This window comes from Galleria mellonella, unplaced genomic scaffold (assembly GCF_026898425.1).
Source record: "Galleria mellonella isolate WM207_F2 unplaced genomic scaffold, CSIRO_AGI_GalMel_v1 utg63, whole genome shotgun sequence".
Lineage (NCBI taxonomy): Eukaryota > Metazoa > Arthropoda > Insecta > Lepidoptera > Pyralidae > Galleria > Galleria mellonella.
The window spans coordinates 10318288-10330624 of NW_026442130.1; the positions used below are offsets into that span (position 1 = coordinate 10318288).

The 12337-nt window shown below is 33.5% G+C and overlaps 2 protein-coding genes and 1 long non-coding RNA gene across 3 annotated transcripts; 2 read left to right on the forward strand and 1 right to left on the reverse strand.

The window, feature by feature from the left end:
• Window positions 1-125: 125 nt before the first annotated feature.
• Window positions 126-4542, forward strand: LOC116413085 (calcium and integrin-binding protein 1-like). Its single transcript, XM_031910060.2, has 5 exons — window positions 126-273; window positions 342-444; window positions 783-930; window positions 1832-1956; window positions 4263-4542. Exons 1-5 carry the CDS (start codon window positions 182-184, stop codon window positions 4371-4373), a joined length of 579 nt encoding a protein of 192 aa, XP_031765920.2. The 5' UTR covers window positions 126-181; the 3' UTR covers window positions 4374-4542.
• A 140-nt stretch (window positions 4543-4682) lies between these two features.
• Window positions 4683-6547, reverse strand: LOC113521688 (uncharacterized). The gene is made up of 3 exons (XM_026907310.3): window positions 6373-6547; window positions 5629-5738; window positions 4683-4888 (listed from the first exon to the last, which is right to left on the reverse strand). Exons 1-3 carry the CDS (start codon window positions 6427-6429, stop codon window positions 4735-4737), a joined length of 321 nt encoding a protein of 106 aa, XP_026763111.1. The 5' UTR covers window positions 6430-6547; the 3' UTR covers window positions 4683-4734.
• On the forward strand, window positions 6547-11798 carry LOC128201794 (uncharacterized). The gene is made up of 2 exons (XR_008253428.1): window positions 6547-6701; window positions 10937-11798. It is a non-coding gene; the product is annotated as an uncharacterized LOC128201794 (long non-coding RNA).
• Window positions 11799-12337: the final 539 nt, after the last annotated feature.

Genomic DNA, 12337 nt, shown 5'->3' on the forward strand with positions numbered 1-12337 from the left:
TAATAAATATGCTTAAAATACAAATTAATATATACTTACATTCAAAATACACACACATATCTGTATATAATAATAAATATATATATAAAATATTATCTGTGGTTATATGAATAAGCCACGCCCGTACGCCGCAAGAATATATGCTATCGGTTGAATATTTTCGTCAGTGGCATATTCAACGATGGGTGCGAATCCGTCTCATCCGGAACTTACTGAAGATGTTTTGGATGAATATTCTGCCTTGACATATTTGAGGAAAGAAGAGATATTATAGTGAGTTATATTTAAAATGCAACTAATAATTGAGATCGGATGTTTTAAAAACACAAATTTAATTGCAGTTTAATGGATAAGTTCCAATCGATCGATGTACAAAAAGTGCAAGCTGATTATCATCATAGGTTCAATTCAAAAGAAATAATCAATAAATTCGATGTTTTAAAGGTAAGTGCCATTTGTTGCTTTTTATTCTCCCACCCGTAGGTGTCGGCATAGAATAGGCCACTCCATCCTTTCCCATGGGTGTTGTAAAAGGAGACTAAGGGAGCTTATTGTTGAGGGATGGTAGCAGAGTCCCTCTTAAAACATCACCAAAAGCCAAACTGTAATTGCCAACCTGCCTGCCAAAGGCAACTACTAGCGAAATTCCCCTTATGAGGAGGCTATGTTCAGCAGTGGACAGTTAATGGCTGATACAATTATTCCTCTAAGTTGGATAGTATTTGAAGTGTCAAACTCTGAGGTAATCATTAATTACTCGTACCTACTTATAATGCTTTCAGAACAATCCGTTCGTAGACCGAATATTCCATGTTTTCTCGTCGAAGAAGGACGACTGTTTTTCTTTTGAGGATTTACTCGATTTATATTCCGTTATGAGTCCCGAATGTCCACCTGAGGTGAAAGCAATTTGGGCTTTCCATTTATTCGGTTAGTATGAGTCCTGTTTTTTTTATTATAGATAATTAACAACTTAGATATATTCGTAAAGGCGCGTATCGATTTTTGTTATTCTAAATTATAAAAAGAATATGCAGTAATTTAATAATTCATTACGTCTAGCAGAAAATCGCAGGGCAATTATTTAAAAAAATATATCCAAGATATAAAGTCCTTTAGAATATTCAGCTGCGGGTTCTTGCCTGTTTATGTATTGATCTTAGATTATAGTATCGATCTTTTAAAAATCTATTATTAATTATTATTCCGGAAGTTGTGGAACGTAACGGAAGTTCGGGACTAGAAGGTTAACGAAAAACTTATTGCCTAGATTTTTTTAAATAGAATATATAAGTACATATATTTTTACACTAACTCCATTACGAGGCAAAGCAAAGAGAACCTACAAAACGGACAAACATAATGTACCTATCTTCTATTAGGATGAGTTCTAAAAACTACTACGCAACTTAATAAGCTCGGGGTAGACAATGTTAGTAATGCCACATTATTGGCAATATACCCTATCAGGTTAATCTTCCGGCATACCCGTCTGGAAACCATCGTGATTAATTCGTGATGGATTTGGATGGTGGATAAGGGGTCAACTAACCTGACTTGATCTTCACCTATAAACGCCCATTGATGCTCTATTGGAGAATGAGTTGCCTACAATTGGCGTGATAATTAACTGATGATGACGATTACATGAATGATGACTGAGATGCTAAAAGTCTTTAAATGTAAATCATTTAAAGACTTCGGCTTTTCTTTAGTTTCAGCTGTCTAGGTCCAATTAGGTAGTTAATTTGTATAGTGACAAAAGAGTGATTATTTTGTTGTAAGTTCTATAGCTGATACGTACAGAGTTTATTAATATTATTTTATTTAGATCTAGATGATGATAATGAAATTACTTATCGGGATGTCATGGAAATAATAGACCGATTGACTAACGGTTTCCAGAATCCTAATAATTTCATCGGCAAAGATTTCAAGAAAATAATCTTTGAAAATGTAAGTACTGTTTATCTTGAAATAAATATTATATATTTAATTAGAAATGACAGAAAAGACATCATCATCATCATCATCTTCCTACCCTTATCCCAATCAATTGGGGTCGGCGTAATATGATTTTACCCATATTTCAAAAAGATTTGGTTTTTAGTTTTACGACCGGCCACCTGCCTGACGTCAACCCTCTTTGGGAATGACAGAAAAGACATAGATTATTTAATATCTAATCTACTTAAGAAAAGGTTTAGTTCATTATTTTAAGAGTTATAACGGACGTCATGATTTCTAAAACAGGTGGTTGTCAATTAGTCTGTATAATTTTATGTGCATTTTACTAATTCTTAACCGATTTGGATAATTATTTTTGCAACCGACGGGAATAGTTTGTGAACATTTCTATAAATTATTGATATCAATTAATTCCTTTATTTCTGTGAGTAGGGAAAGTAGATAAAACCTTATCTGACAAATCAGTTCAGGGTACGATAAGCCTTATCTAAAGAAGGTAAAAGCCCGAAGTTCGCATTGGTCTCAATTAAAATATGTCTAGTAGCGAGACGTGATGGAAAGTGGTAACCGTCATCTATAGGGAGGAAAGGGATTGTTAGCAATGGAGTTTAACATTGCTAGCAATATACCATATCAAGTCGATCTTCATGTGGTTCCCCTTGGAAACCATCGTGAATAATTCTTGTTGAAATCGTCACGATGGGCTAACTGACCTACTTTATCTTCACATATCATCTCTTACTGGTGGTTCGCCAGTATATACCGGTACCGTAGGCGAGGTAACCATTTCATTATCACCCATTAAAAAAAAGTAGCGAGATGAGGCTGTAAAGTAATAATAGGAAACTAGAGAGACGTATCTGCCCGTAACGGTTTAAGTTCTATTTTATAATGAAATATAATAGACATAACTCTATTTTGGTTTGGAATTGATGTCGTAGTAGTTATTTATAATAAAGCATTTATAATTATTTCTGTCTTAGCGATGACGTAGGCTTTATCCATGGGCAGTGGCGGGAATCCAGTAATGGGATATGTGCAAGATACATTTTTCATTAGTGATGTAAAAAGTTGGTTTAAATATAGATTATGCTCTATAAAAATTCGACCTCAGTTATGACAAAATAAGTTATTTTGATATAAAAACTAAACTAATTAAGCGATTTTAATAAAATTTCCATAGAGATTCCATACCGAATTGAGAAACTCTTTTTTTTAATCGATGTAAAATTTAAATAAAAATCCGCGTCGTGCCTAATCATTCAGGCCGCGAGGCCGTCGCACACAACTTATTACGCTTATGTCCATTGGAGTCCTAAACCACAACATACCTATTAGGTATATAACATATACTACTTTCAAATATGTTACAGTAATAATAACAATTATTGAGAAAAGGGATTGTTAGTAATGGGGATCTAACAGCCCCATTGCTAACCTTTCCCCTCTAGAAAATATCTTGATTAATTCTTTATGAATTCGTCGTTACGTGTTAACTGACCTGTTTCATTCTCACCCTCATCCCTCACTTGTGCCCTGCTATCGTATACCGATAACGCAAGCGGGGTCACCAATCCATTATAAACCATTAAGAAAAACTCAAATGTGCTTATTCAGTATTACTGACTACGTTTATCTATATGGGGTTGTCTTTTTTTCGTTGGTTATATCGTGTTCTTCGAATCATATAACCAGTTGATTATCTCAGCCGGTAGTGTGTATCAAAGACATATCTAATAACAATTAGTACTTTGTGTGGGAAGGAGAAAGAATTATTATTACCGGGTGACAATGGAATGGTAACTCCGTTTGTGTTATCGGTATACGCTGGCGAGAGTAGTGACAGATGAAAAGTGAGGATGAAAGTAGTTCAATTGGCCCACCGAGAAGAATTCGACAAGAATTAACCACAATTGTTTCCAGGTGGTACCGCGTAAAGGTCGACTTGATATTATATTACTCGTTATAGGTTCTTGGAATCCTTTACTAACAATTCCTTTTTCCCCAGTAACGGGGATAAGCGATCACGTGACTATCAATATGTCATGTTGATCTTATCGCGATTTTTCCTTTTTTTTTGTTAAATTTAGATGAATTCGTCACGATGGGCGAACGCAACTGCTTTCATCCTCATCTATTATTTTTTATTGGTGGTCCGTCAACGTATTCGGTATACGGATTGCGCAGACGGGGTGGGGTTACTACCATTAAAAATACCTTGTTTACTTATTTTATTTGTCCTATTCTATTTGTTATTTTGTTATATACTTTATGTATCTTTAACTACTTTGCAGATTTTAAAGGAAGTAAAATTAGACAACAGCAATAGCATCGGCCTACATGAAATGGTATTAATATTGTCGAGATTGCCAGAATTTAAATCGACTTTTTATTTCAGATTGTGATAACATTTATAACATGGTAGGCATCAACACTTGTTGGTGTTATGCAATGTTATGTTACAATTATGTTAATTTAAATACATTAAAAATATATAATATGCATTAAAAAAGTTTTGTGAAGCATTATGAATTCAGTATTCAGTACGTTATAATAAAATACTTACCTATCATTGTTGATTTTTTAAGTTCACTGCTGGACACGGATTCTTATAGCAGATATATTCCATAAAAAAATCTTATTATGAAAAAACCTTATTTTTTATCAATGAGAGATTAAATGTTTAACATTTAATCTTTCTTTTCAAAGTTGGTTACAAAAAAATTACGTAATTTATTCATAAAGAAGGTAATTTTCACAACGTATTTATCTCACGAACGCCTTGCAAGCAGCTTTATTGTAACGGCCGGCGAGAGTGCGGTCTGGCAACGCTGGGAGTCCACTAGTTCTGCCCGTACTACTTGGTAACACCAGTGGTTGTTTATACTTTACGAAGTACATTGGAAATCCGAGATAAGTCCTGAAATAGTATATAGGCAATATATTTCTAGGTACATACCTTAAACATATTGCAGGGAGTCAATGGATACAGGTGGCTTCGGACCGGTTTTAGTCAGACAGTCTATGGGCGAAGCTTATGTTCAGCAGTGGACAGATAATTGCAGATATATTGATAATGATGATATACACAGCTACTAATTTTTGAATTTCTCATACTAAGTTAACCACTGAACGCGATACATTAGTATAGGATGCCCAAAATTTTGGTCGTTTTTCGATTTTTTTTTTAACGAAAATGTTCAGTTTTACTGGCAGAACATTTTTTGAAGGATGCTAACGATATCAATTTCAACCTGTATACAATGCTTATCAAATAAAATTTTTTATTAGTTCATTTAATTGTAGGTAATCTATATACATTAATAATATTGTAAATATTTAAGAAACAATTGATGTGAGAAGACATTAAAAGTAATACAACTTAACAATTTTTGAAATTTTTGTCTCTGTGTTTATTTTCCGGCATCATGCAAAAACTGCTGCACCACATTGATTGTGGGTTTCACAGTTGTCTTCCTGAAACTTAAAATCTGATGCATGATCTTTATTTGCGGGGTCTTTATTTACATTGAGAGCAAAAGCTAGTTATTTCTAAAAGTATATTTTCTTAGAATAAAATAAATTTTAAATATTTAACCAACTTTTCCCTTCAGTTTCCACTTTTTCCATTATGTGCCTATAATATTTCTGTATACTTACGGGGTCATTTCTGCTGGACACTGCCAAAGGTACTCTTGGTCTTTGAAGTAAAGCAAAGGATGATGCGCCTTGGTATACCCTCGATAGTAATCTCTGTGCCGTTGGCATGCCTAATTTGTATAAAATATTTTTTTTATTGGAAGACAATGGAATGGTTACTTCGCTCGCGCTAACGAATGACGAATTCACTTGTCTACTTGCTCATCATGTTTATAGGTGAGAGTAAATTATCAGTTGAACAGTCTGTTTGTCCTTTTAAGTATCTTTAAAAAAAAAAGAAATAACGATGGCTTCCGAGAGGGTGGGGGGGGGGGGGGGGAGTCCCCATGGAAGTCGATCTAGCAGGACGCTGTTGCAGTAATAAGGCCGCTTATATTAATTAGTCTCTGTACTAACAAATTCCTCTCTCACAGATTAAGAATATGTTAGGTAACGACTGAAGTGCTACTCATCATAGATTATTTGCCAAGTATGTACTGTCAATGTCTAAACTTGCCTCATGAGGGGAAGGGATTGTTAGTAATGTAGACTACCAGTCCTATTGCTAGGAATATATGTTATCAGGTCGACGTCCATGTGGTCCCCCCTGGAAACCATCGTGCTAAATTCCTAGTGTAGTCATCATGAAGGGCTAACTGATCTGTCTTTCCATCCTCGCCTATCATCTATCACTAGTACCCCACCAGCGTATAACGATAGCGTAGCGGGGTTACCATTTCATTATTATGCATGAAAAAAACTTGCCTCATAAAATGTTTCGATTTCTTCTTGTCTGCCATTATTTACAAATAGAATGTTCATTTGATATTAAATTTCAATTAATCTATATAAACTTAGAGATCTATTGATTGCTGTAAACGAAATGTGGTTACTTTACGATTTTGACGAGCAATAAATAAAACTGACTAAAATATATATTTTTTTTTTTTTTAGTACGTTTGTTCCGTTTGGAACAGGCTAAGGTCGGAGACCATGCTGCCTAGTCTTCAAAAAGATAAATTGTCTGGAATTTTATTTTTCTAATGTCGCTTCAATTATTGTCATAATCTTCAATATTTCATTTGTCAAATCCGGTAAGTACATTTTCATAAATATCTTTTCTTGAGTTTTCTTAAACCAGTGGATTTATCAAATTAAAAATAAATAATTATAAAAAATCATTGTCTTGCAATTCAATAAAAGTATTCTTATAGCTCCTTGAATGTTGTAGTAATATAAGTGAAAATAGCTTTGAAACAAGAAGGAAATCTTAAGAGAAGCGGGATTGAGTGCGGGATATTTTCGGGTTTTTTGAAGATAATCCTAAGTTCGTCAAACATAATGTGTCTTTGAATGACAAATTCAGAGCAATCAAAAAAAGGTGATGTAGAGATTGGGCTGTATTTGAGTTACACCATGTGCATGATGGGGAAGCGATCATGCCCATTCGGTGCAGGTGTTCGTTGAAATGTCCGTGGCCGATTCGTAATCTACAAATATTGGTGTAAAATTTTCTGTTTGTGTCCTTTCCTTTGCAGAACCACGGTTTTCCAATACGCCAATTAATTTTGCGGTACCATTTGCCTTTAGTCTGTAATATTTGAGTCCAATGCTCCTCCCATTTAGTTGTAACGATTTTATGTATTCCAATACTACAATCTGAGTAACAAAGGGGTAAATCTTGAACACGAGCAGCACTTGAATTAATAATTTTAGCCAAAGTGTCTACTTGTTCATTCCCAAACACTCCAATATGTGAAGGGGTCCAGATGAAGATAATATCTTTTCCATATATAGTACAGAGATGATAATATTTATTACGAATTTCTTGAATTAAGTAGTTTGATGATGAAATGATTGTGTTATTTTTTAATGCCATAAGAACACTCATACTATCTGTAATTATAATCCATTTCGAATATAGTACCTGTTTTTCTATGTATTCTAATGCTAAAAATATAGCTTTTGCTTCTGCTGTGTAAATACTAGCCAAAGTTGAAATTTTATAACCGTGACCAAATCTATTTGACAAATCGTAAAAAGCCACTGAAGTGCTAAGTGCATTTTTGGAACCATCTGTATATATCTGCCTGTAGTCAATAAATTCTGATAAAGTCTCATACATATCGTGCTTTTCTTTTATGTCTTTATGTATAACAATTTTGATCTTACAGAACTTACTCTCATAAAGGCCATTATAACAAGGAAGTATCTTACTACTATAGATGTTATATTCATCTCGTAAATTCAAATCATTGATAATAGTTTTATTCAAAAACATAGAAATGGGGCAATTTAATAATTTGAGTATGAGTGGGTTATTGGAAACTGAAAAAACTTTGAAGAGAAATTTGAGTTTTAGGTATTCGAAACGAAGAAGGATAGGAGGCAAATTACATTCTACTTGCATTGAGATAATTGGAGAAGTATACATAGCACCTAAAATAAGTCTTAAATTCATATTTTGAATTTTTTCGAGTTTTTCTACTAATTTATGTTCTGAGGCATAACAAAAGAAAGCGTAATCAAAATTACTTCTAACAAGAGATTTGTAAAGTAAAAGGATAATTTTAGGATCAGCTCCCCAGTTACGACCAATTACAGATCTTATTATATTAGTGGCTCTTAAAGCACGATCTACTAAGCAATCAACGTATAGATCCCATTTTAAATTTTGATGAAAAATTACCCCCAGAAATTTAACGCTACAGTCTGTTGGAAGAGTTTGATTATTATATATAATATTCATTAATGGAACATATTTATGAACTTGATGAAAAACAACTACTTTACTTTTGGTTAAACTAATATCGAGGGAAAGAAGAGAAAAATATTTCTCAAGTCTTTTTAATGACTCATTTAACACTAATTGCATATCAATAATATTCTTTCCTTTTATATAAATTAATAAATCATCGGCAAATTGCAAGTTGTTCACACTGTTTCCTAAAACTAAATTAAGTTTATAGATATATAAAATATATAGTAGCGGGCTTAAAATACCACCTTGACATACTCCTTTAGAGCTTAACCTAGGTCCTATTAATTTACTATTTACTTTAACATACACTTCTCTATTACTAAGAAAATTATAAATCCATTCGATAAGTTTCATTGGAAGAAATGAGGATAGAATCGAAGATAGAACTGTTAAATTTACATTGTTAAAAGCTCCTACGACATCTAAAAAAACAGATAGAACATATTCATCGTTATTCAAAGCAGTACTAAGGTCGACATAGAAGTTCGCTAAACTTTCGCGCGCTGAATATCCACGGCGAAAACCAAATTGATTCGATGGTAATATACTATTACTTTCAATAAAGAACTCTAAACGCTGTTTAATTAATTGTTCGAATAATTTGCCTGCACAGGACGTCAATGTTATAGGTCTATAGGAGTCGAAATTTGTAGGATCTTTACCGGGTTTAATTACTGGAATCAAACAATCCATTTTCCATTCTGGTGGGATAATACAGTCCTTCCATAAATCGTTAAAAATTTGTAAGAGTTTAGTAAGGTTTATTTTATTCAGCAATCGAAACATATTGTATGTTAAGCAATCAAGGCCACTAGCTGTATCTTTTCTAGATTTTACTGCACTGGATATTTCATCAATTGAGAATGGGTCAGTGAGAAATTTTGGGCATGAATTAACAGAATTAAACTGTTTGTCATCAAAAGGTGAGTGTACAAAATCAGGAGTATATTTGCGTAAAAAATCATTGACCCATGATATATCTTTAAAATGATTTTGACGATGTTTTGAATTTAGTTTTCTCATATTTTGCCAAACAGTGGAAATTGGTGTTAATCTATTAAATTTGGAACAAAATTCCTGCCACCCCTGTTGTCTTACTTGCTTAATTACTAACTTTTTAACAGCTTGAACTCTTTTAAAATTTATGTAATTATCGAGAGTTGGATTTTGTTTAAACCTAAGGTAAGCCGCTTTACTATCATTGACAGCTGTCGCACACCTGTTATTCCACCAAGGTACTGCAATATGTTTGTGCCTCTTTGAAGTATTTGCACCGCTATTTGATAAGTTCCTACGTGGAACGGAACGTTCCACAGCTGTCAAAATAATTTTACAGAACCTATTGTAATTGTTTAAGGGTTCATTGACATCATACTCGAAATCCAAAAGTAATCGATTAACAGTTTCAGAATAAAGATCCCAATTAACGAGACGTAGGTTTATACGATTTAACAAAAGTTTATTAACTTCATCTATAGGAGCATGTTGTTCACCTGACGGAGTTGATGAAGAGTTCTTTGTGTTTATTTTAGTAAAAGTCGGCAGGTGATAACTTCCTAACGGATCATCATGAACCGACCACTCGCATTTTAATGATATGGATGGGGATACCATAGTTAAATCAAGGCCATTGGGTCTCCAAATATGAGAGCCAACAGTAGTAACTTGCTTATCATTTAATAGTACCAAATTACATTCATCTAAACAATCAAGAATGTCTTTACCTCTTGTATTAGTGGAGGTACAACCCCACATAGTATGATGTGCATTTAAATCTCCAGATATGATAGTGGGTTTAGGAAGAGACTCCAAAAAGAACTTAAATTTGGCTTTAGTAAAACTAGGTGTACTATTGGTAGGACAGTAAATACTGGCAACTGAATACCAAGAATTATTAACTTCAATACTAATAGCTATAGTTTGCAAAGAATTGTCGAAAAAAGAGTGAAGTTTTTTATATCTAATACTATTATGTATAATAATCGCTACTCCATTGTGGTTATTACCACAATCATTTCGTTCTATACAATAATCTTTAATTTTTAATTTGTAATGTGGTTTTAGCCAAGTTTCTGAGATGAGAGCAATGTGAATATGATGTTCATTTAAAAATTGTGTAAAAATATGTCGATTGCTCAGTAGGCTCTGAGCGTTCCACTGTATGATAGTTAATTGGTCTCGATTGAATTTTGTGAAATAGGTCTATTACCAAAAGTATCATATAACACATTCAAAACACTTTTAGTGTTAATAGATGTGTTCTTTGTGTTATGTAGTGAAATAAGTTTGATTATGCTTTCTATTAAAAGTGATAAACTCTTGTTATCAGAATTTAGAATTGAAATTAGGTCTACATTTTTTTTAGGTTTGTTACCCAGTTTAGGAAATATTTCAGTGCTAAGTATATCTCCAAAAGAAGCAGGTCTGAATTTAGATCTATTTTCAGCAATTTTCTTTTGTTTAACAGGGCATTGCGGTGATACACTTGTGTGATTTCCATTGCAGTGTACACAAATAGCGTTTTCCATTCCAGTTGTACAAGTTTTATAATTATGCTCACCTTTGCAGATGCTGCAACGCTCAGAATTCTTACAGAATTTAGCTAAATGTCCATACCTCAAGCACCGGTAGCATTGTTTAACTGGTGGTATATATGGAGTGACATTGTGGCGCCAACCTCCAATATCCAGATATTCAGGTAATACAGATGCAGCAAAAGTAATTGTCACGGTTAGAGTTGGCTGTAACACATATCCATGAGTCAAGGTATTTTTTCTTAAAATTCTTTTAATAGCAATAATTTTCTTAGAACTCGATATCATAGTATATATTTTTTTATTAGATATATTTGTAGGTACATTTCTAATAACGCCTGTAACTTCTGTTGAAGAAGCAGGAATACTGGCCTTAAAATGGTAGTCATTTAAAAAAGTTTTATTATTTAAAAAAGCATTGGCTAAGTCTGGCTTTTGAAAGTATACTCCGATTTTGAATTTATTTATAGATCTAAGATAAGTTACCCCTTTATTAAATCGTTTTAAACAGGAGGAGAGTGAGAGCAAGTCTCTGGATCCAATGGTTTTCTGACTATCTGAGGATTCTACAAAGACAACAAATTCTGTCCCAGGGGATTCCTCGGGATATCTTCTAATATAATCTGTGACGTAGTAAGGTTTATACTTATCGGCCTTATCAATTTCAGATTCTGAGTCAGTAGAAGTATCTTCCGAATATATATCCTTGTCATTACAAGGTTCATGGTCTACATCACCTGAATCGTCATCTTTTTTTTTCCTTTTTCTACAACTGCGCTTCCCCATGAATGCTAATTATATTACTGTCGCTGAATTTAGTGAAAATATAATATTTTATTAAATAATAAGAATTGATAGAGATAGTTTTAATAAATTAATAAAAAAAATTTAAAAAACCCGCTTGTTCTTATTCGAGTTTCCCCCTAAAATATATATTTTTGTCAGTTTATTGCCATTGTTGATTGCTGTTGTTATTTAAGGTTTGTCAAAAACGGACAGGTAAAGAACATAACGCATACAGTTCAGTCATTGGTTTTTATTTCTTTACAAATACCTAGGTCTTTTTAAATATGAACCAATAAAAAAGATTTTTTTTCGTAACAAAAAGTAGTAATAGATATTTTTTTTATTATGGATGATAATGGAATGGTTACCCCGCCTGCGCTATCGGTATATGCTGGCGGGGCACCAGTGATAGAGGACAGGTGAGGATGAAAGCAGGTCAGTTAGCCCTTCGTGACGAATTTCACAAGAATTAAGCACGATGGTTTCCAAAGGGAACCACGTGGAGGTCGACCTGACAGGGTATATTGCTAAAATAATAATGGGGCTATTTGACTCCATTACTAACAATCCCTTTCCCCCTGCCCGCGCCGTGTCGGCCGCGTGACTAGCTAGCTAAGCATTTTTTTTATACCACTGAGGTGGCAAACAA